The 25,934-nt window shown below is 40.1% G+C and overlaps 2 protein-coding genes across 4 annotated transcripts in view; one reads left to right on the plus strand and one right to left on the minus strand.

Moving 5' to 3' along the window:
* sipa1l3 (signal-induced proliferation-associated 1 like 3) overlaps positions 1-5,721 on the minus strand; it is a 93,227-nt gene extending 87,506 nt beyond the window's left edge. The window contains exon 1 of one of the 3 annotated variants that reach the window (XM_084717744.1): positions 5,592-5,721. The gene's annotated coding sequence lies outside the window, so the exon portion shown is untranslated. Of the gene's footprint in view, positions 1-5,586 lie in introns of all 3 variants that reach the window. The other 2 variants (XM_084717743.1, XM_084717745.1) reach the window with 2 other exon arrangements.
* A 5,143-nt stretch (positions 5,722-10,864) lies between these two features.
* The window catches only part of map3k10 (mitogen-activated protein kinase kinase kinase 10), a 52,686-nt gene continuing 37,616 nt past the window's right edge, over positions 10,865-25,934 (plus strand). The window contains exon 1 of the mRNA XM_084716682.1: positions 10,865-12,740. Coding sequence (XP_084572808.1) covers positions 11,807-12,740 — 934 coding nt within the window. The 5' untranslated portion in view covers positions 10,865-11,806. The remainder of the gene's footprint in view (positions 12,741-25,934) is intronic.

Here is a 25,934-nt window from a genome sequence, read left to right on the forward strand (position 1 = left end):
GACACAGATTGGTAAACAACACCTTGAGGGAATTTGACCTCTGAGGGAGTGAGAAGAGGATGGGAAAAAAAAGGAGGCAGGCTTGATAGATCAACTGCCTACCTAGCAAATGTTTTATGGCTGCACAGTAGGCCATAAAGCAGAGACTCATTTCAAGAAACATGGTGTGCTCCTCTTTCTGTAAATCTCTGACCTCTTGACACTGTCATGCATGCTGATTAATGGATAAGACCCTCGAGGGAGGGAAATACATCAAAGAGAGTGGACAGGGGCACTTGCAATACTGTTGGTGGTCTGATGCTATTTCAGCTTTAACTGTACACCTGCACTCTGACTAATACACGTGCATGACGCAGGTCTACTGAACGCATGTTCAACCTTTATTTGACCCATTGACTCAAGGCTGCTATCATAGGTTATTCACTTGAATAGACATTAAAAAACTCTGTTACTGCTGGTTTTATTTATTCATGTTGTTTACACAAGCATCACAGCAGTTCTTTGCTGACTATATTCAGAAATGCTGAGTAAATTATCTGTTCTTTTATGGAAGTATATATTTGGAAACAGCTGTGACACGTCCTTATATAAATGGTGAAGGTTGTGTAGACTGAAATGTTGTAAAATCAAACCTTTAAGCAAGACAGTTTAGAGGAGTCAAATATTTCTGCTTTCTGATGTACCTGTTACACATTCGGTTGCTCAGATATTTTTTTTCAATTGTTTGAGGACCTCACTGTTCACACAGACTCCAGTCTTCTACCACTGTAGTGCCATACTATTACAGCTAAACCACAGAATTACATAGGACTACACTACATTACATAATTATCAAATAAAATTTCATTTTCTGTTTCCCTCCACATCCACGCTGGCTCTCGCCCACACAATGTGCTCTCAGTTTCTGTGCTGCTTTCGCTGTTTCTTTCTTGTTGGACAAGTCAATGGATAAAACTTTGATTAAATGTCAACAATACTGACTTATGTGAATATCATAATTTGTACACAGTAGTTTCCTTATGTGTGTATGTATACATATATAAAGACTAGTTTCTCTCTCTCTCTCTCTCTCTCTCTCTCTATAATATATATATATATATATATTAATGTTAGTCTATACATTTCTTTACCTTATATAAAGCTATTTTTATTGTGATGGTACGATGGTTTGGTCATTTCCAGGGTGTTTATTTAATATGCTTGTTATTTCCTTTCTTTTTAGCTAAATAACAAAAAAAAAAATATATCAAAGCAGCATTAAAATAAGTTGTCATTTAGGGCTGACCAATATGCAAAAAAATATATTGCAGTTATTTTGACAAATAAAATGTTGATATGAGTTACAATTTTAGTGGGAATGGTTATTTTTTCATTTCAATTTCACTGGAAACAAATGTGAGTTTTGCTAGGGTCGGTACAAAACAAGCATGTTCCCTTTTATGTAGAGAATATGATTTGTATAATGGAGCATCTCTATCACACCGCAATCCTTTATTTATAATGGTATGGGCACATTTTATCTTTGGGAGAAAATTTTATTGTCATATTGAAATTTCAATAATATTTTGATGAACTGTATGGCCCTACTGTCAACTCATTTAAAAACACCCATTCACCACAGTTAATCAATGTCCCGACTTCATTCACTGGGAGGAGGCTGTAATGTCAGGTATAATGACGTGTGGCGACCCATTCAGATTAACCACTGACATGGATTGAACTTGCGTCACAGTGTTGGTTTATAAGGAGTATAAAGCAGCAGCATGACGCAGCCATAAACAGCAGTTTGAATTATACTATACTAAAAAAAAAAAAGAATGTCAGTAGCCTATAGCATACTATAAACTCATGTTTAAGACTACCATGCATGTTCAGCCCCCTCAAAACATACACTTATGCCTTCACTGTGCACCTTGACATAGACCAGATGGCATAAGGTAGCCTAAGATATCGTCCTCACCCTCTGTGACCTGGGATACACCCAGTCATAGTGATGGATGTCGTTTGAGGTGCTTGAGTGTGTGTGTTCCTCTGCACACTGTGAGAGGAACACTCAACTGTTAATTTCTATTAACCTTTATTTAACTAAGATGCCTCCAAGGATTAAATAGAGACCTGGCAAGAAGCTTTTCGTTCTAAAATTACAAACAGCAGGAGGGCTGCCAAGGTGTCGCGGTTGGGAGAGGCGAACTTTAACCAGAGCTGGAACCAAAACAAAATCTTTGCTGCCTGAAAAACATCACAAAAGACACTCTAAGAAACATGTATTGTTCACCCAACAGATGACCGTGAATGCTCGCCTGTTTGTGAGGTCTTTAAAATCCTTGTCAAGAATAAAGGAACAGGGAGAAACTAACAACTGATGAGTCACCTCTGCCAAGATAAGACATGGTGATTCAACGTAATGTTTACAGGCGAAATAACTCAGGTGGCCCACATTCAACTCTCTTTGAAGACAGGATCCTTTGTTCCCGCAGCTGTTTGCAATGAAACACCAGAATAAGTAGCACAAAATATGAGATGTTCCTCAAGATCACAGACTGTAAGCAATTGTTATCTGGTACCCAGTGGAGCTGACTACAGGCAGACTGCTGGAGGTGCTTTACAACTGTGTGACGTGGGTCCAAAGTCATGGAATGAGCGTAGATTAGCATGGATAATCTGATATTGTTGTAAAAATACCAAAGCAAACATGCTTGTACAGACATTATGGACCTGGCAGGACTTTCCAAAACCGTGTAGTTTTGGCAGCAAAACATATACTGGACAAAATCCAAAAGGTATGAATCAAATTTATGAACTTCTAGAGCATTCCCAGTTTTGAGTGGAAAGGCGAAGTTTTACCAGAGACACTGGACCTTGAAATGTATAGAATGTTTGAAACTTCACTCAATTTGTTTTTTTTTTTTTAAACATTCGAATGCTGCCCAGCTTTTTATTTTGCCCATCTACTCAGTCTATTTAAATCTGGTATTTCTGTACAGTTGCAGATAAAGATTGGCTTCTCTAATATTATTAGTATTATATGATGACTTGTGTGATCTTAAAATTCCCAAAGCTCCAGAGCATTGTACGGTCCAAAAGTTAAACTCCAAACTTTACAACATGTTTTTTTCTAACTAAACAGTCTGCTTCAATCCGGATTTGTTGGTGTTCAGCCTTTCAAAATCAACATTTTCACTATAACCAAAAAAGTGTTTGCTCTCCCTCTTACCATACACAAAAGTAGGCACACATCTAAAAATTATGATTTATATTTATACAACAGCAATAACAAAAAAATATATTTTGGCTCTAATTAAAAAAAAGAGTAATCCATTTAATCAGATGAATCACATCATACAAACTGAGGATTTTGTTTGAGGATTTTCTATATTTTAAGGGCAATTACATCATAAAATATAATGTCAGATATTCAAAACTTCATTCAAAAACCTCAATAGAAGCTTCAAATGTAAATAAATGACATTTGGTACAGCTCCAATGTGTCCATATCTTACTAGCTCCAGAGTGACACATTTCCCCAACCAATACTACATCTAAGACTTCATAAGTATCTCTTACATTTTGTCATTTTACTCTCAATAGTATGGGGTTAAGGAGAGTGACTTTAAAGACATCTTGCAATGAATTTAACTGAATGAGGTACTGTACAACCTGGAGAACTACGTGATGTGGCTATGGAGTTAACTATTAATATTTTAATAACATAATCTTTGCATTTTAGGACTCAAACTGCACCAAAGTATCTTCATCACAGCCTGAACTTCTACCTTCTGTAGGTTTGCTTCATTGGTCTTTTAAGTCATAAGGTACATCCTGTTGTTTTCAATATATCCATCAAAAACAGCTTGCGGGGACAAGCAGCTGCACTCACTGATGTAATAAGTCACACTCAACTAGAAGTGTGCTGCAGTCCCCCCCAACAATCAATTAATGGAATTTTTGCTTTGCCAGACAGGTAGAGAGTTACGGAAGAAGACAGTAGAGACGCATAATTACTGAAGTGTGTCTGTGAGAAGGTTATGAGAAAGTAAATTGGCCTTGTGGATCTAGACCGTTTCAAATTCTAAGGTCTCACAAGAACAGTGTGTCTGATCCAAGTGTCATTAAGAGGGACATGCTTTGGATTTTCAGACAAAACACACAACACTGTGCTGGCACAGACTGATAAGTTCACAGGCCACAAATAGTAACTATGCTTAATTTAGCAAACATCCATTGAAAAGATGGATATTTCTTCACGGAAACTATAAACAGAGAGCGTTTTGTAACTGATTTCTGCAGTCTGGTGCACAGCTTTTGATCAAAGGAAGCTTTACAATATGGAGAACCAAGTCATTATCATTCTGCATGAACTTCACAGTTCAGAACTGTGTTGTTGACTGCATTCAAATCTGATTCCCCCTCAAACTGAAGATGAAATGCAGGATTTCCCCATTGTGCTGTACACAGTGGGCAGTGCTCTGCTCGAGACTTGGGCTGTAAAGCAGTAGGATAAGAAGGGTAAGACTCTTGAACATCATTCTCAGATTTTCCCTAGTAATAATTATTCCATTAGTTCCAGATGGGAGGAAACCAGAGTAAATGATGCCTAGAATATGTGCAGTGCTTCCATGCTCTGCTGCTCTTGCACGACAGATCCATCATCCTGATACTCGACGTGTCATTTCCTCGGGGCTGGGGAATACAGCAGCAACACGGGGGATCTCTATGAAAGGGAGACGACACGCCGAGCCATCATCACCTCCCCACTCAGTATGCACACACACATACACAGATATACACATGGCCACTACGCACTTGCAAATCCTGCGCACTGTGCACGTACTCGTCATTTGACAGCTGAACAGTCTTCATGTCCAAGCACACAGGAGCGCGATCATTTCTCATTTCAAGTGCAAATTTTAACATGTTGCACGACCTATCACAGCAACCGGGTGCGAGTTACAACTACTGCAACACACAAATACCTGTGTGTGCAACCGCGCAGCCAAAAATATTTCCCATGGAGTTCGTTCTGAAACAAATCTCCAGCCACGGCAACTTCCCATTTGCACCACAACTACTCGAAATTCAAAGCTCGTCCGGGCTAACTAGCTTGCTAGCTCCGCTCCCAAACAAAGCTCCTATTGTCTGGAACTTGTAGTCTTACCGTTTTCTCTTGGCCCTCACAACTGTGATTAACTCAGGTACGAAAAACTACAAATCCGAAGTCTACACAGCACTACGATCATGCGCAATGGAGCCCTAATGATCAGGAAGGTTGTAGACTCTTTTGTAGTTAATATATTTTAACGGACAGTGACATATTCGAAGATACCTATCCCCTACGTTGAATGGCCAGAGGTGGAAGTGAAGCTCTGAGCCGGTGTAGACGGTTATGGGCAGCACTCACACTAACGGCTGAGCCATAGTAAGGACCCTGCTGCCTCTCTGCATTGACTGAAGTTGGTCGGCTCGGCTGCCTCTCTCTCGGTGTTTGCTCTGCTCGCTAACGTTTAGTTCTCTCGTCACTTTTCAGCGCTTTTGAATGGTCTGCACTGTTCATTAAAACTGTTAACAGAAAGGGGAAAGAGCACACACCTTACCTCACGCTGCTCCACTGTTTTCAGCCGTCTCCTATTCCGTTAAAATAATTCTCCAGACATTGTGGAAACACTCGTTGGCCGACGGTCGACTGCCTGTTCACCGAGCGAGACGTTGCCAAGAATGCTCAACCGAAACCACGGCGAAGCTGCGCCCGCACACTCTCTGCGCATGCGCAGCTCCGACTGGCGCAACCTACTGATAGTAACACACAGGGGGCAGCAGACTACTACTCCTGAGACTGTGTGGACACACACATAATTTAATGACCATCTGGTAAATATGAGAGTTTTACTGTAAATACTAACGTACGAGTCTTCTGTAAGAGTGTTAACAACACCAAAATAACACCACAGAACCATTCTGTATATGCATCATGTTGCATGATTGTATTTTGATTGTGCATCCCAGACAAATTAGTCAATAGCACAACCTTGTGGCTGCTAAACATAATTAGTCCATTGATGTCAGTTTGTATTTCATATATGTTAACAATAAAAAAAAGTTGGTACCACTTCACAATAAGACTACCCTCATAAATTATGTATGAATGGTTTATAATTAGGTTGTTAATTAGATCAGAATCAGTGATCTAATCAATTATTCAGGATCAGAAATACGTTATCAATCCCCAGAGGGAAATTGTTTGTGTTGCAGTTGCTCCCATTCAAGAATAGAAATATACATAAGCACATAGAAGATATAAGAATGGAATAGAAATTCTAAGTATGTTAAAATTGTAATAATAGATTTAAAAATATGTAAACCTAAATAAATAAATACAGCTATATATACAACAGTCTTACACATAATAGTGTGAAGCAACAATAATGTTGAAGATGGGGATAACTGTGCTAGGATGCAAATATTATAAATATATAGTATAGGTTGGTACAGGTTGAATATAGGTATATAGAATATTTACAGTGAAAATAAATAAATGCAATAATGATGCCAGTGTAACCAGGGTATTGCACTATTGCATTATTATTATTGCACAGAGTATTAAACAGTTGAAACAAAGAGTTGAAAGTTAATTAGATTTTAAACGATCTATAAATTATTGATAAGCTGCTTCAACACATTGGATAAAAAGGACAACAATGACCATCTGTTAAACTTCAAATCTCATTGCTGACTTAAATTACTTTGTCGTCTCCAAAAGCAGTTTTTAAACCATCAGCATCATCAGATATTTATCAATAAGTTACTAGTATTCAATCACAATCAGCATATCTTAACTGTCGAAACGTTTTATTTGTCATATCAAATTATCAGATTCATAAGGCTTTGGCAGTATTGTTTACCTTAACATTTTAACCATGCACCTTTTTTTTTAAAAAAAAAAAAAAAAAAGGCTCTCTTTTGGCAGTTATAAATGGTACTTAAGTCAATAATAAATGATAATGTATTTCACACTTTATAATAAAGTAAAGGTAACTTTAAATTCCTCTATAGTCTTAATCTTTTTTTGGTTATGATCATATCAATATATATATATATATATATATATATATATATATATATATATATATATATATACAAAAAGTATATATTAATATATACAAAAAAGGTTTAAGATAAGCTAAACATTCAATTCATACATAAAAAAGTCAGGACCTCACAACTATCAAGCTCTGTTCACTTATAAAACCTGCCAGTTAGCCACTCAGGCACTGGATGAGGTGCAACAATTGGCTAGGTATTGACAAAATAATACACTGCCACATTCCTACCGTTTCCATCTGTCTCTGTTGTGTATAAGTTTCATATGTAGCTTAATGAGACATCCTGCCATCTGTGGAAGAGGAACGTTTGAAATTATCGTGTATATTTCCTGCTCCGTAAATGTTTTATTATCCTCATCCTGATTTTTGCAGCTTCAACAGCCGTCAGAGGATCCAGAGGATTGTGTTGATAATGGGATGGCAGGGAGATCCAGTAATTAGACTGACAGTCCCACAACAGAGAGTCACACTGTTGATTTCCACCTCAGCCCAGTGTACTGTGAAACCTTAAACAGCACTGAACTGGAGGATTGGACGGTAGGGGAATGCAGGTAATGCTGATAGTTTGAAAGGAAGTGGTTCCTCAAAATAAACAAACAAACAAAAATAATGATGGAAAAATGTGTAATAACAAGGCAAAAGTTGTGAAAGAGTATATCATGCTTGGATAAAGGTGACTGAAATTATAACCCTATCACTAGCGGTCAAAGAAGTATTTAGATCTATTGTTCAGCCCTTAACAATCATTTTATAAAAACATTACAGTTTGGCTGTGTAAAATTTTAATCAGAAAAGTAACCTCTCATTACAGCCATTAGATAAATGTAGTGGAGTAAAAAGTACAATAGTACCCTTTGTAATATACTAGAGTAGAAAAGTAGCTTAAAATAGTGTTAAAGTACAGTAAATATACTTAGTTACTTTCCAGCATTGCATATTTCTAAAAATGCACAGTACACTGAACCACTACTCACTACCATTTGTGTTTCTCCCATTAGACACCAGGGGTCAGTACAGCTTAAAAAATGATAGGTGTGAACACTACTATTGTCTGAATGACCAGCTGATTGATTGTGTTCTGAAATACAATGCAATTCTGACACATTACTATTATTTCTTAAAGCACCATCACACATAACATCAATGTACAAATCTCAGGGAACCCCCAATCTTTTGCAGTGTCAAGAAAAAATAGGACATTAATTATCATCACTGAAGACTTGCATTAAAAAATATATGGGATATATTTACATGTATCCTGTCTCTACTCTTGAAAGTCAGCCCCAACTCCTATCAGGATAATATTTTTATAATATTTTTTATATACTTATTATTTTTTAATAATATTTAATGTAAGAAGAACATTGGACTCTCTGTTCTTCAATGACATGAGCCTCAAACTGCAAACTCAAAGCGTTCCTTCCCAGTGAAAGCGCTGTTGCTGACCTTGACCCCTAACCATGTACAGAGCACCTGATGTTTCAGTCATGTGATATTCGAGATGTTACCCCAGGCCCTGCTGGTCCTTTTGTTGTAAATATACTTTGCTTGTAAATGCTCTTGTTTTGGGTAAATGAATGTGCCTGAAATGTCACACGTGGTGATACTATTAAATGTGCTAAAGGAGTAGTTTCTGCTGTGCGGATGTATTTTTTGATTTTTGTATTTGTTCTTCTATCCAGTACTTATTGTTTTTGGATGTGCGTGCTGTTTTTGAGTAAAGAAGAAGACACATTTTCCAGTGAAAATAAATTAATTATTACTACACCAAAAAATTTATGGCATTGTTACGGAAAAATATTTACAGATCAAGCTCAGGAGATAAAACAGATGTTATGAAGCCTTCCATTAGAAAGGATAACTTATATTTATTTGTTTATTTGGATCCCCATTAGTCACAACTGATGTAGCAACTACTATTCCTGGGGTCCACACAAGTAAACATTACATCATAATGTAAAGCAGTAATTAAATGTCCATGGCAAAATGAGACAAAACAACTAAAACAACTACAAAAAACAAATAACAATTAAATCAGCACCAATAAAACTAGCAATGACAAAAAACAACATATATTAAACATGAAATAATAATTTACATGCTGATGGATAAACAGAATATAAGTACAGGCCTTTCATTAATTATGTTAAGAATTTAGATTTTAACTGATCAAATGAATGACTAATTTCTCTACATACATACATGTTGATTCCAACTTGGTAGAAAATAATTTTTCTTCTAAGCACTAGTTATATTTTACATCTGCTGCAGTTAATATACTCTATTTTGTATATTGTTTATTTTTTAGTTGTATATCAATGCAGCAATTTTATGTGAAGTTTTATTGTATATTATATAAATTTAAGGTATTCTGTTGTGTTAAAAATGTTAATAAAAATACTGTGGAAAAAAATCAGTATTACTCTGTCATTGCATGATAATGATAAATGTTTCAGTGCACCGTGCTGTAGAATAAATCAACTAAATCTTTGATGATACTCATCTTTTCCCTTGTGATTATAATATTGCCAATTATTTAGTCACATAAGCTGCCAGAATGATGTAGGTCAGCAGGAGATCCCTCAGAAACGACATTACCCACAATGCAACCGCACACCCTCACCACCAGTACAGCCTAGCCTCGTTCCAACAGACTGTAGCGTAAGTGTCCTCCTCCTACTCCGCCCTGCACGGGGAGCTGCGCTCTGATCTGCACAAATGTGATGGGAGTAAACCGCGCAGACAGCGCGCATGCTCCAACCATCCCTATGTTGTGTAGATCAGTGACAGAGGAAGCACTTGTCCGTACGTATGTGGACGGCACCCCGGTGTGTTTGGATGCAAAGTCAGCCCACAGACTGACAGCTCGGTGTCGGTACTCGAATATGTCGCGTCGTTTTCGGAGATAAAGCCTGTTTCAAAGCGGTGGAGCTGCGGACAGCCGGCTGAGCAACACCGACACGGACTCCCCGGAGCGTTTTCTATCTGTCGCCGACAAATTGGGTTACTGACCTGGATGGTGCCTCGGCTCTCTTACTCGGATGCAACCACACGCCCATGCGACGATGTCGGTGGATGTTGCTGCCCTCAGTGTCCAGGTTAGGTTACAGTAAACGATAAATGTTTACGTATTAAAATAAAGAAACTTGGGGCGCAAAGACGCACGCAGAGACTAGCGACATTTACACACATAATAACCCAGATAACCATATTATTATTATTATTATTATTATTATTATTATTATTATTGAGACGGGGTGTCGATGTATTGATAAAGAAAACATGGATCCATCTTCATCGCCTTATTCCATCTCCTCCACTCGGATCAGAGATACTGTAATGCTGCATTGCCTCCACGCAAACCTTCGCTGACAATATTTTCCACCTTGTTGCCACAGTGTGATACTTTTCGTGGACAAGAAAAAAAAAAAAAAACACCCGCACCTTACCTACAAGACTATCATTGATTGATGATCTGAAACTATCACGCGCACTTTTCTTTTGGCAGCAGGATAATGAGAAATGCTGGCATCCCTGTACCGTCCTCAGTGAAGAAGAGGAAGAGTTTCTTTTCTAACCGAGGAGGGCTGTCTGTCACCATCACAAATGTAGCCCAGCAGAGGCGACTGAAGCAGGCCGCTGCACAGAGACAGAGTCGGAGGCTCTGCTGGATGCTGAACATGGTGGTGCCACTTCACAGCAGCAGCTCCGCGTTGAATACCTGCTTGTTTCTGTAATAATAATAATAATAATAATAATAATAATAATAATAATAATAATTTCCCAGCTGTCTTAAAATGGACGGGGTCTCTTTGTTAAAGGCTAACCAGGGAACCACGCTGCATGCTGTAGGATTTAGCCTGGACCGGCTTGTCGGGATGTAGGGCGAATAATATCCGCGGATATTCTTTCAAACACAGTAGCCTAGAGAAGAGAAAACAGCCCGTGTTGGTGGAGAGATGGCTGGCGGGGGAGGTGCATGTACACTGGGCTGCTGCTGGATGAGAAATAATGAGGACCCCTGCTCAGAGGATTTCACTCAGCTCACACACAGACTGCGGTTTTTACTGGCAGCCTAAATAGTCCATATTTCATATTAGAATTAATCAGTTGTGGCTTTATTATTACTCCTGAGTGTCTCTGCAGCTCCGAGTCAATGGGCTGATATTAACTACGGAGGAGCTGATGTAGGCTGTTTATTAGGGCAATGTAGGAAATAATTATTAAGTATGTAACTGTTTTATTAATTGAGAGACCAGTTAGACAGTGATGTTTGGATTGAAGATGATCTCATTAAACTGAAGGCCTCTTTCTAAAGGATTTCTGTTTCTTGGATAAAGTCATATTCTCGGCAGCTGTCTAAAAGACCCAAATTGTGGAAACAGTCAATTACAGGGGGAGGGGAGGGGGCTGCACTGATGGATCTGCTCTGTTGAGTGTCATTGTTTGACCTGATGTACATTGTCCCTGAGTGAACTTGCCTTTGGGAATACATGTTACTTACACACCGCGTGGCAACAGCACAGCAGCAACCGGTGACTGGAGTTTTTGGCACAGTTTCAGCAGCGGGATGTGGTGATGGGGGAGAGCAGTTGATCCCCTCTCAGCCCCACTGGTGGTCGAGGACACCTCGTGTCTGTCCATGGGCCCTGTATGGATTTTGTGCCTGAGTTGACAGACCCGCAGCGTCAGACAGCAGCCAGGCTGCCATGAATCCATACGGCAGAGCGAGCGGCACAGCGGCCCCCCTGTCCTGCACCAGCTGTGGGGGCTGCTGCTCCCCGCCTCCACCTTGCCTAATCCCACCCTCCTCTACTACCTCCTCCTCCTCCTCTGTGCCCCTGAATATGACCCCTCCGCCACCCATGTTTCCAGCCCCGGTTGTGCAGGTGGAGAACGGCAGCAGCTGGAACTCCTCCACCATCTCCTCCTGTGGCTCCCCAGACTCCCACCCTGGTCACCGCTGTGGGGCCAACAATCCCAACCCCTATTGGACGGCAGTGTTTGACTACGAGGCCACAGCAGATGAGGAGCTCACCCTGCGGCGCGGGGACCTCCTTGAGGTTCTCTCCAAAGACTCCAAAGTGTCTGGGGATGAGGGTTGGTGGACAGGCAAGATCCAGGACAAGGTGGGTATCTTTCCAAGCAACTATGTCACCAAGGGGGACGCTGCCAACTACCAGCAGCTGACTGCAGGAGGGCTGGTGGCAAGCGGGGTGGGTGAGTGCCCCTTGGAGATAGACTTCTCAGAACTGCTCCTGGAGGAGGTGATTGGAGCTGGTGGGTTTGGGAAGGTGTACAAAGGAGTATGGCGGAGAGAAGTCGTAGCAGTAAAGGCTGCCAGGCAGGACCCTGATGAGGATATTAGTGTCACAGCGGAGAGCGTCCGGCAGGAGGCCAGGCTGTTCTGGATGCTCCGGCATCCCAACATCATCGCTCTGCGTGGGGTCTGCTTGCGAGAGCCCAACCTCTGCCTGGTGATGGAGTATGCCAGGGGAGGGGCTCTGAACCGAGCACTCGCAGGAAAGAAGGTTCCTCCGAGGGTTCTGGTGAACTGGGCAGTCCAGATCGCCACAGGGATGGACTATCTGCACAACCAGGCATTCGTACCCATCATCCACAGAGACCTCAAGTCCAGCAACAGTAAGTACTGAAAACAACCTGAGACTTATGGTTTTATTCATGCAGTTTGGTGATAACTGGTGATAATATTATGACAACTGAAGAGATGAGTTTTATTTACAGGTTAATAGCACATAAGTTAAAGGTAGAGTCAGTAGGATTTGTCCAAGCTGTTTGGAAATGCATCAGGACATCTCTGCAGATACAGCCACCACCACCAGACTGACCACGAGCACGATATTGTGAAATAATGCTGTAGACACAAGTCTGTGTGTCAACCTTGTTTTAAGAAAATCAAATTAGTATTACGCTACTCACAATCCTAAAGTGTCATTTGTGGAGCTTGCTGTTACCATGGAAAAATGTTAGCGCATCCATGAACGGGTAGTTCTGCTAACAGACTGGCTAGCCAGGTAGCTAACATTAGTCGTACTTACAGTGTGTTAAATAGGACAAAAATTAAATTTAATAAGAAATGGTATCATTTGCAGTGGTGTATGGGATGAGTAGTTCCTTCACTCTTAAAATAATCATGTAACAGTCCTGCACCTTTACCTTTTTATTCGATTTGCAATTTTTTTTCCTCAGTATTCGGAATAATTCAGCATTTAATAAAAAAAAAAAGTCAATTCCTTTCAAGTCATTTGTCTCAAGTCTAAGAGAAGTCTCAAGTCATGAATATGAAGTCAAAGTCAAGTTGAGTCTTTTATCAATTTTAGTCATGCAAGTCTCAAGTCCTCACATTTGCAACTTAGTTTTGACTTGAGTCAATTCATATGACTTGAGGTTCCCACCTGTCTCTCATGAAACAGGAAAGTATTTTGTGCATAAAACACAGCTACACAGACAAAAAGCAGAGGAAACTCTTAGCCACAAACAAAAGCACCTTTTAATAAAACATTTTAACCTGAACTGGATCTGGAGCCAGAAACAGTTGCTTACTCTTTATTTGACAGTTCCTAGCTCATGGTCCATGGACCGGACATTTCCAGAGCTTTCAGCCACCTCTTGTAGCCTTCATTGCCATCATGGAGATGTTTTAATCGTTGTCATGGAAATGTTTCAGTTGTTATCATGTGACCTCAAATGAGCATGTGATAACAGGTGGTCATATATGGGTTGGAGATCATAACCCTGTTATCACATGACCACAAAATGGCTGCAGACACCAGAATATTTACATTTAGCAGATCCTGTGCTAAGATCTTCTGTAATAGACATTAAAGCTCACTTGACTGTTTGTATTGTCTAACTCACAGCTGAGAAGGATAGGTGGGGTCAAACATGGGGCACATATGTTAAGGCTGGGCATATTAGGGCTGGGCAGTATGTGCTTAAAGCCTGCTCATCTGTACGTATCATCTTACTCACATCTCAGGGACTCAATAAGGTCAGGTGTGGTGACACACCAGGCAAATAAGGCAGTACATATGTAATATTGACTCAAATGCAATAAAACATGGAACAACAAATGCACACAAGCTAATGCAAATACAGATCTACTGTGTAAACTCGACTCCTTTCTATAGAGACGTACGGTACACTTGGTTTAATACATACACCTGGCTAAGAACAGTGCAGTCTAATACAGCAGTCCTGCAATAAATGCTACATTCATCAAGGTCATAAAACTGTTTTAAAGAGGTGTTGATTCAAGATTATTTCAGGGGCAGCAGTTTGTGTTGCTGTTGAATTGCATTACATTAAACTGAAAGCTGTGTCTAACGGTCTGCGCTCATTTATATTGTGGGGTAGACAAATTTAACAAACATGTGGTTCAAAGCTCCAGATAAGTAAGTGGATTATAATCTTTATGAAAGTAGGGTTTATTACAGAGCTGATGTATAGACTGGCAACTGAGATTTTATTTGGAAAAATTAGCAGAACAACAGTATTTTGTTGGTTTGAAGAGCACTGATATGAATCCAACTCCATTGTGACAGCAATATTGACACAAGGTGGTAATAATAGGCTAATGCTGTTACAACATGTTGCCCATAGTAACAGTGGTATCAGGGTAATTTTTTCATGCCTCCATAATATAATGCAAGAAATGTACACTTCAAGCTGGAGTAGGTAATCAATTTTAGAAGCTTTTTGTGTTATATTTGTTGAAATTCTCTTTACATCCCAAAATCAATTATTCAAATGCTCTGACATAAAATGGTATCTATTGCTGCCTCAAGCCTCTAATATGCCCAAGTGTAGTCACTGTGCATGATTGGAGTTTTTCAAGTCTTGGCAGATGCATCGCTAAAGCTTTAGTGCGCTAGTTGCACAAGAATGGCAGAGAAAGTGCAGCCAGATTTTCCCAACACAGAGGAGTTAGTTTGACAGCTGTGAGTACTAGCTAAGAAGCTCGATAAGGAGAGTGATACCACTTTCATGTCTGTGTGGTGAATATGAGGCTAGAAAGAGTGAGTTAGCTTAGCTTAGCACAAAGACTGGAAACGAAGGGAAACAACTAGCATGGCTCTGGCCAGTGGCAACAAAATCTTCTAACACACTTGACTGAAAGCGAAAGTAATTTTGCAACCAGCTGCGCAGAGTTGGTTTCAAAAAGGGGAGTGGCTTAAGTAGTGTGTAGTGGTTTGGGTGCAATAGATCAGATGTACAACAAACCATGGTAATATTCAAGAAGTGCGAGAAGCAAAATGGGGCAATACAACAAACTAACTCCACCAGCTGAAGAGAAGCACCCAGTTGAATACAAGGAGAGCCAAAAATCCTGTAAGGAGTCGCAGACGTCACCAGTGAGATGTCAAGCCTTCATTGCAGAGCACAGGAAAATGGTGGAAATCAACCTCTCTATTTGGGTGTTATTTTTCCATCACTGTCGAGCTAGAGATATTGCTGATAAGAACTCATGACTACTGTATTTATCATATGACTTGAGAGTGAATGCAGATCGTACCCATTTCCACTGAAAACAAATGCCAAATGTTTGCCCAGTGCAGTAAATATGTGTTATTGAATCTTTAGAGATGCTGGGATAAGATTTTGTTATCTTTGGACAGAGTCAGGCTACACGTCTGTGCTAAGCTAAGTTAATCGTCTGCTGGCTGTAGCGACACTACTAGCAGTGCCAATCTCCTCATCTAACTCTCAGAATGCCAATATGTCCAAAGTATTTGACATATCGATTATTTCAGAAAACTCAAATAAGAGTAGTATGTTTATGCTAGTGACTGTGCTGCGCTATATGACCAAAATCTCATATCCCAATGTAGGACATTTCATGTCAAGATCAGTATATGTGTCATGATACAGCACATTTTCTGTAATTCAGTGAATAAATAGTTTGTATAAATGACTGCATTGAAAGGTCTCACACTTTCAATTATATGGTCAAATATTTTATTATTTTGCCTCCTTTATTTTTAGAACATTTGTGCAACTTTCCAATTAAGCATGTAACAAAGTATAGATGACTTAATATTAACTATAAAAATGTCAATTGAAAACACTTTTCATCCATAGACTCTCTCCATACTGTTTGACATCATTCTTTTCATGTATGTGATAAAAGAGGTTCGCGGTGTTTGAGTCTGTTGTGTGGACCTGTCTGCGGCATAATTTGCAAAGTACAGTTTTCCAGTCTGTGTCAGACTCCATGTCACAGAAATAACCCTTCTTTTAGATACAAGCTCCTTGTTTTGTTTTGACTAGTCAGGGTCCTTCTAAGAATTAACCCATTCTGTGTCACCTTCACTCCAATCCGTGTTTAGTTGCGTTGCTTTCATGCAAGTGTGGGGCATGCCGTGCAGAAGAATGCTAAGTATCGTCTAAATGGTGAAAAGTATTGCTGAAAAGTGTGTGATTTGCAACATGATGAAATCAACCATAGAGCACTATATGAAACAAAGGCATTTTTCTGTCAACACACAATGTATATCGTTACATCACCCTACTAGGGACAAATATAATTGATAACCCACTGTAAAAGTGCATGTTGGGATATGTTGCTGGATGGACTGAATATCCCGCCTCTGATACTGACACACTTGCATCCAGATGTTCTGCATGTGTTCACATATTTTAGTTTCTCTAACTGGCATATATGCAACCCGCTGAGACAAACAAGCATACAGTTACTAATGTACAAACATTAAACTGTCTTGTAATCATTTCATGATGTTACAGAAATGTGATTATAAAGTGTCATCATTGAATACTTGTATATAAAGCTTTTTGGGAGCTGACACCGGCTGAAAAACTTAAATTGAGCCCAGCAGGGAGGCCTAAGTCCCAGAGAGCTGGTCTCCTTCTGCCATCTTTTCCTTGTCATCTCTCTCTGCACCTCCTCCTGCTCTCCATCCTCCTCCTCTTTCCTCCCCTCCTCAAGGAGAGCAGTTCTGCTCTGCAACTCACTGTGCTATTTTTGGTCCTTTGTGCTACTTGCTGTTTAAAGACGCAGTTGCAGTTGTTGGTGCATCAAAGAAATAACACACAGCAACCATCTAAGTGTATTTGTGCATGTGCATGTCTGTGTGTGTGTGTGTTTAAGTGTGTGCATATGTACAAGTCAGACTGTGTGTGTTTATCCCGAGTGACATGAGTGATGGGGGAGGGAGTGTACAAATATGGGTGGAGTGTGCAGGATGCTGACTAAAGGCCTTTTAAAGAGGGAGACAGCAGAAGTTAAGTGTAGCTCTAACACACTTGCTGCTGATCTGCCCAAATGTCTCCTAATCTTCAATCCCTCACTTCTTGAGTCTCTCACTTCTCCACCATGCCTCACTCTTCTCCCATCCATCCCTCCCTCCTCCTCCTCTCAGCGCGGCTCCAAACAGTAACGATGAGGGATCAGATGCGTATTGGACAGCAGAGCCTTGGCAACAACACCATAACACGGCCTTTTCCATGGTGACATGGGCGCTGCTTCTGTGTCACTGAGTCATACAGCTGCTAGCCGCTGTCAGCTGCTGCACAAAATGTCAGTCCCCCAATTTAGAGGAGCCCATTGTCTGTGTGTGAAAATAGCAACTGAAGGAATACAGGAATGTCTCAGGAAGGGTTTGGGCCTGGTTTTCCCCTTGAATGATCAATCCTGCTGAAAATGTGTGGGTGCTAATCGTTAAATATGTGATTAGACTGTGACTCACACACCCATACTGAGGGATGTTTGAATTAGCCTGGTGATGCCTGGAAGGGTAAATGCATGGAGAGACCGTGAGAGGAGAAAGGCAGAAAGCCACAAGATTGGGAGAATACAGCAGAGGAAGAAGTATTCAGATCTTTCAGTTAAATAAAGGTCCAGTACGTAAGATGCACAGCGATCTGTTGACAGAATATGACAGCAGGGAATATAATATTCATAAGTATGTTTTCATGAGAGTATAATCATCTGAAAATAAAATTAATTATGTCATCATTACCTTAGAATGAGTCATTTGTATCTAATTTGTATCTACAAAGGGTGCATGTCCTGTTCCACAGAGGCTGCCATGTTTCTACAGTAGCCCAGAAAGAACAAACCAAACACAAGCTTGATACAGTGTTTTTTTTTTTAGTTTTTTGTTTGTTTCATGGCCACTGTAGTTTCTCCTACACAGGAGGGCAGAGTGATGCAAGGGCTTTGCAATCTCCAAGCTCACTGCTAGATGCCACTAAATCCTACACATTGGTCCTTAAAGTAAAAGCAGCAATACTGCAATGTAGAAATACTCTACATGCATTCAAAATCTTACTTAAGTACAAAAGTATTAGCATTAAAATATACCAAATATACTAAAGGTAAAAGTACTGACTATTTCAGAATTGTATACTATTATTGAGAAATTATGCTTAATGAGATTAACAACAGAGGCCAAAACTGTTCTTCGTACCAGGCTGTTTATTTCTGCTGTAAAGCTGAGGATTTATAATATGGGGTCTATGGGAATTTACTCACTGTTTTAGGTAGCCTCAAGTGGCCACTTGAGAAAGTGCAGTTTTTGGCCCTTCTACGTTACCTTCGCTTTTCAGCCCTGGAGGTTGCTGCTTCCTTTTATTCCACAAAGCTCTCACGAACAACTAAAAACCAGTCCAACATTTACTCTTTCATGTATTCTCTCACTACTGAGCTTCCTGTTCATGTCCTCTCTGGTCGCTTCAACTCTGTTATGATGTCTGTATTGAGACTGCTGTTGCATTGCCTGCTCGCCTGACTCAGATTCTGGCACGTCACAGCCGTGGCTGAAAACCTCCTCCCTGCAGTGGTCCGTAGCTTCTGTGCTAGCGGTGTAAATACCACTAACTTAATTTGGGCGGTACAGCTAAACCAACTAGCTAACAGCAACTACATTTAGCAGCAGCTTCATTGTCCATTAGGTAAATCTGTAAAGGAGGATATCATAGGAAAAACCAGAAAATATTTTCTTCATAAAATATTATCTGTCATGGAGCTTTACTCTTTTGATGCGATGACCAAAGTTACATCGAGCGAGAACAGGCGCACAGGGTCCAGAGTAGGAATGACAGGCGCCATTCACCCTATTATAAGTCACTGTAGCATCACAATGATTTTGAAGCTTGTTAAGTAGAATAGTTACATAATGTTGATTTAATGTTGCAGGCAGAGCTATTTTTAAAATTAATTTATAGACTGCTGGGTTTCTTAAACCAGGGCTATTCAACTTCAAGAGTCTGTTTGCTCTTCAACTCGTGATTTTCACATTCAACTTTATGTCAGTTTAACTGCAAGAGACACATTTTGAATGTTGTTGTTAGTTTAGCTAACGTGAGTCTCTCAGAGGTGAATGACAGGTTCATATCAGGAGTAATCCTACTGTAGCCAATCACAGCACATAGATGCTCTAAAAAGGCCTTACAAATACCATATTGGTTCAGATAATACAGTCAATGGTTCAGATGTGTTAAGGTAGCTCAGAGTTATGTACCTGAGTTTTATTTATCATATTTATTCCCTCATCTACCAGCATTTTAAAATGGCTGTATCTGCTCAGTGGGCTGCTAGTTTAATAGGCTTTTTGCTTTAACAACAACTGTAAGATCTCTATGTCGTCATTAATTAGTTGATTTATATTTTGTATTAATAGTCTATGTCTACAAGGTATCAGGAGTAAATGTAGTGCAGCAAAAACTGCAGTATTTTCCTCTTAAATGTAGTGGAATGGAAGAACTAAGTGGCATAAAATGGAAATACTCAAGTACCTCATTGAGTGTAAGGGCAGTACTTGAGTAAAAGTACTAAGTTACATTCTGACATTGGGTTGAATAGATCAGCTTGTGGCGAGGGAATCAGCTCGGGGACCAGAGAGAGCACGGAAATGTGTGAGGCGAGAGAGGAGACTGATGGGAAAGAGCAAGAGAAGGCGAGCGCGGGGGATAAACAGCGGTTCATCTCAGTTTAGGGTTACACCTCAGCTCATTGTCCAGGTGCGCTGGTCTCAGGTGTCCTCTTCAAACCGCCGACCACTTGGCATCAGTGTGGTTACAGAGCAGCTCAGGCCCCCGAGCCTCTCCTCTGTCTCCCATCAGCCGGCTCCTGCGCTCAGTAAACACTCCTCATTCTCCCACTGAGGAAGAAGAAGAAGAAGAGGAGGAAATCATCAAGGCAAAACGTGACACAGTGCACAGAGTCGTTGCGTGTTTGAAGCTTTACACACATTTTACAACACAGAGCGTTTATTTTTGGCTCACTCATGCTTTCATCTAATTTTATCCCAACAGAGCTACAGTTTTTTTTTTTTTCTTTTAAGGTGTGTCTTTGTGCCTGTGTGAGTGTGTATTCTGTGTTTTAACCTGCTGAGTGTTGCCATTAGTCAGGCCTACAGTGGTGAGGGAGCCTGTGTAACAGGGATAATCTGATTACCATGACCTCCTTAGAGTGATGTCACAGCATGTTTGTGGGTTGGCAGGTCATCGCCACCCGTGGTCATGCCTTACCTGTCACTCTGATCCTGATCAGCCTCCAGTTTCTCGAAGCATAGGGCTCCAGTCCTCCTCGATCGGCTCGGCTGCCGACGCGAGGGATTAAAGTAGAAACAATTTGCCTTTTCAGCAAATAAGATGACATTCAACGATGGCAGAGGCAGATGTTCATCTGTTCTATCATTTCCATTTTATGGTCACTAAATGTTGGGTCGAACTTGGACAGTCACTGGTTGGACTCTTTGTGGTATGAGAGGTACCATGCTTTTTGTAAGGACGATTTTTTTTGTTATCCTGGCACAAAAGGGAATAATAAATAAAATCAAAACAGAAAACCACAAAAAAACATTGATCTCTACATGGGCTCTTGGCCACTGACCAAATTGTTATTTTAAACATCAGAATCAGGCCCAGAATTTCACTCACTTGTCATTTGTGGCTGAGCTCCAGTTATGAAGGTTTATAACAGGTTATTTATTTGTTTAGGAAGTGACCGTACAGATTTGACAGGAAATGTTTGGAGGGACATGCGACAGTGATCCCCAACTGGGCGTGAGTGTGGTATTTCATGGTTCATGGTTATCGCCTAAATCTCAGGGCCACCAGGGTTTAATTACTACTAAGTCAATCCCCTCAATAAGTGTGTATTCGGACTCATTTTGTAGATGCTTTTACAATTAATAGATGACAATTACAGCTCTAACTTTTGTCTTAATAATTTTGTATAGTGAGAACACAATCCAATTAATTTACCTTGAGCTGCACAGTTCATTCTTGATCTTAAAATCGGTCTCATTTCAGTCTGTTAAGTTACTTTTAATTCAACAAATTTAACAAGTTTTAATACATATCAAGGCTGGCGGCCACGAAAACACAATGTTACGGGTCCACGAACATCCCATTTCCTTTGTACTTGTAACTAGTTATTGTCATGCCAGAGTATGGGTTCACTAAACCTACTCAAGCTGCTGATGCGACCCTCAAGGAAGAACCAGAAACACACGAGGTGAACTCTGAAGAAACAAAAAATCTGACACATCTAAGGACTTAATGTACTTGGTGTGTTGCCAGTTACCTCGACTAGACGAGTCTAGCTTGTTTTTCATCTGAAACAATGCCTTCAGGAAACACAGCAACATAATTTAGGGTCTTGGTGGCTTGTTGGGCCAGAGCTTAAAAATATTAGCGTCTATCCATGATTAATCTGCTGATGAGGACTGTGTGATGTGGTCAGAAGCTCCAGATCAACTGAGTAAGTGGACCATGTGTTGAAATTGTTTTGTTCTGTTTCATCACTGCTGCCCGGATGTGAAACTGAGTCATGGTTCCTTTTAATGGACCAGCACTTGACTGAGAGCCACCGACACTTTATATAGAGCTCTATAGAGGCTGTGAGTCAGCTGCAGGAAAGACAATACAGGTGAGCTGATCACCTGACGCTACTGGCCGAAAGACACAGATAGAGTCATATCTGTACCTGCAGCCTGCTCGTACATACGATAAATGTCATACAGTTTGATTAGTCTCACTGTGGACATTTCTATACATACAGCTAATATTTGTCCTTCTCTTTAACACCTGTTAGATAAGATGTCTCCACCTTCACTCAACCCTTATTAAAACAGATGAATGTGAATATAAGAGGTGATTTACATGAACGTCTGTGTGAATGCAAAGGCTAATAGACACACGTTATAAAGACAGAGTATGGTTGACATTTCCTGCTGTTTTGGCTGCTGCAGCTTCAAATAGAAACGATGTTTACACAGTAAACAATCATCAGAATAGTGTGTCAAAGCAGGCTTGTCAAGTATACTGTTTGCTCATATAGTGTTTAGATTATAAAGCAAGAAAAGACACACTAATTCAATACAAATGCTATGTCTATGGGCTGCTTCTTTTGTTTTGGTTGATGTGCTACAACAACACATAGGAGCTGTAATAGCTAGTTAACAGATTAACCAGGCGAGATATGGCAAATAGTCACTGTCATTGAAAAGCCTGCATCTGGCTGTGTGTGTGCATGTGTGTCTGTGTGTGTGTGTGAGAGAAAGTATAAGAGAGAGTCTGTTGAGGAAAGGATTAGAGTGGTGGCCGGTGCCGGCTGCTAATCCCTCAGAGAGACAGAGCAGTGGAGGCCGAGACTGTGACTAACTGTGTGAGCTAGCGGTGCGACTGACGCACGAAACGGAGAGGAAGAGACGCTATCACGCGTCTTTTAGCCTGAGGCGCTGAAGTATTTATTTGGCGCAGATTAGAGGACTGATATGTATATATGTGGATATGGTTCCTTTTGATAAAGGGTGTAGATTATTTTCAGATGTGCTGCTGCTGGTGGGGGACACAAAAATTAAGAAATAAAGTGATGGAAAGTTCTGTATTATTGCTGCACTGACCCTACGTAAAATCATCAGTTTAATCAGTTTTACTAATGCAGTTATTATGTTCACATTTAGCCTAGTTATAATGTATATGTAGATTCGGACATCAATAAATAATAACATGTTGCACAACACAATATTTTATATAGCAATTAGTTGTTACTAAATATTCACAGCCAGTAACTGACAGTTGTAACTGTTGCGTCCAGAATTCAGTCTACACGGTCCTTTTTCCATCACAAGGACTTTAGTAACAATGTAAAATGAGAGGTTTTAAAATTATTAAAAAATAAACCCACACACAGTATGCCTTGAATTTCATAATGTAAGCTTAAATTACTAAATAGCATCAGTTAGGTTATTATAATGAGGTATTTCCCGCTCAGTCTGAACTCTATGAATTCTATTAACTCTGAATCACACATAGTAATTAAATACAAAGTCATAACTACATTTACAAACGCTTGGCACTTAAGTTTAATAGATTATGTATCCTGCTAAACTTAATTTTTTGGAAGTTATGCTAGCTTGTGAAGCTACAGTGACTTCCACTTTCATTATTGCTATTATCAATACCAGCAAGTTTCCATGATGTTACCAGTTTGAAAATAGCCATCTAACCAGTCAACCTAACATTTAAACTTCTGCAACCTAATCCTGATACTTAGATAGCTGCATATTACAGATGCACTGTCCTTTGATGGTCGTTAAATCTATAAAAAATTAAAAAAAAGAGAAGGGAACACGTTCACCTCATCCGTGGTGGAAATTAGGCTCTCAGACAGCATGATCAGTCAACAGACTGTTTTGTATTTGTAGTGTCTGCCAGCTTGGTGTGTGTGTAGTTGAGTGTGTCGGCCTGTGTGCGCGTACGGAGGTCGGACAGCAGGACGTGCTGGCGCTGGGGCAGAGAACTCACCCTCCTACTATCACACATGTACACTCTCACTCATGTACTCGCTGCAACAGGCCAACAATGACCCCATTCTCACACAGCAGCCCAAGACAGAGCGAGAGCAGGACTCACAATGGTAGGAGTCACTGCAGGGGGGGATGGGGTGGGGTGGGGGGTGGGGGGCGATGGGAGCTACTGTAAAGGCAGCGAGGGGCGACTGTAGGCTGTGAATGACAGATCGAAGAGATGGATGGAGGCAAGGCAGGATGGGTAGAGGAGCAGAGCAGGAATGCAGTAGCTGTAGAGAAACCCCTGGAGGCTCAGTTGGGAGAGGGAATGGGGAGATGGATGGGGGGAGGGAGAGATGAAGGCAGGAGTAGGGAGAAGTATAAGGGCAGTTTGAGAGGAGGTCAAAGCATTCTTCTTTCTCTGGCTACAGATTAAGGCTAACGGTCTTGATGGACTGTACGCTGCGGTTTTCTACTATCAGTGTCTGTCTGTACTGCAGGCCTCATTATACCAATACACCGCCAGTTCAAGTCAAATGACAACAACTGCTGCAACCATATGAACACCAGCATGTGCAGAGTTTGTAATAGGTAATAACTGAGCAGTAAAAAAAATGTTATAATGACAACATGAGTTGTAAAAGGCCTAGCATGTATAGCTTTGCAAAATTTTTTTGTTCTGTACATAAAGTAAATTTATGGGTATTACCATTTCTATTAATATATTGAAATCAGTCCCTCTTGTTTTAGGATTTTTGCAGCCTAAAATGCCTGATTTCATGATAGCTTTTTTAAAAAAAAATTACAGTGCAAGTCGTTTTTTTTGCTATGAAATTGCAGGACAAAGTGAAAATTGCAAAAGAAAGTTGTGATTCTTTTGTATAATTCATTAAAACTTGTTCTGGGAAGAACAAAACTGAACTCTGTTCTGAGTGTTCCAACTAACCTTCACAAAAAGGCTCAGAAATACAAAAAATATGCTATGCTATATTCTAAAAATATATTTTTATTTACAATGACAAATGTTTAGTTCTTTTCAGTACCCTTGACAAAATAAAAAAATATAAATGCAAAAAAAATAATAATAAATTAATAATAAAACAAAACATTGAGTTGGTTCTGTTTTGAAGTTTTGAAATACTGGTCCCTGCTGTCCCTGTTGTTTTTCTTTTAGTCGCACTAGCAACTAATGTAAGTAATGAAATATATTAACAGCTTGTGAATGGATTGCTGTGATATCTGGTACAGATATCCAGGATGATGAATCCTAACAACTGTAGTCCCATCATGTGGTTGACATTTTGGTCATGGAGTGAAATATCTCCACAATTATTAGATAAATTGCCAAGAAATTTGTCAACTCAGGATGAATAGAAATAACTGATACCATAACTTTTCAGATAGCAACACCGTTTCCACTAAAAGTATCCAAAACTTTTACTCTCAGGAACTGCTTTTCAAGGAATTAAAATGTTACTTCAGCCTCTTCTTGTCTTCTTGTCTGTTTCCACCATGAATATTAGGCAAATAAGTCACATTATTTTTGCACATGACTATACAACAAAATTGTCGGCCCATCTCTTGTATGCTTTTCATCTGTTGGATGTGTTGAAGCACAACGAACAAAAATAAAGTGATATATAGCTGCAGATTTTTAGAAATGGTGGCTGAAATAAAATGCTGGGAGTACTCGAACAATCAGAAGTTTTCAGCACTGTGAGCATGCACCCGAAGTTCCCTGTCAGATGAATAGTGTCACTGGAACTTAATTTAGACCCTAGTCTTTGAGGTAGAAATGTACTGAGTTCCTCCAAAGGTGCTGACATTAGTTTAAAGCACTGCTAGTGTTGCAGTAGTCTTCCTGAAAGAAGCAAATTCACCCAAAAGCAGTGGCAAAGAGCGTCCCCCATATACACCCCGCAGTGATGTGTTCTGCTTTTTATAAGAGTGGTTTATTGTTTTATTTCTCTCATGTTGGCAATATCCATTGAGACTAGACGTCTAAAATGTCACGTTGAGATACATCTCCACTACAGCTGCAGTGGAGTTGATTTTT

The sequence above is a fragment of the Lutjanus erythropterus genome, chromosome 4, assembly GCF_056507025.1.
Source record: "Lutjanus erythropterus isolate fLutEry1 chromosome 4, fLutEry1.hap2, whole genome shotgun sequence".
Taxonomy (NCBI): Eukaryota; Metazoa; Chordata; class Actinopteri; order Lutjaniformes; family Lutjanidae; genus Lutjanus; species Lutjanus erythropterus.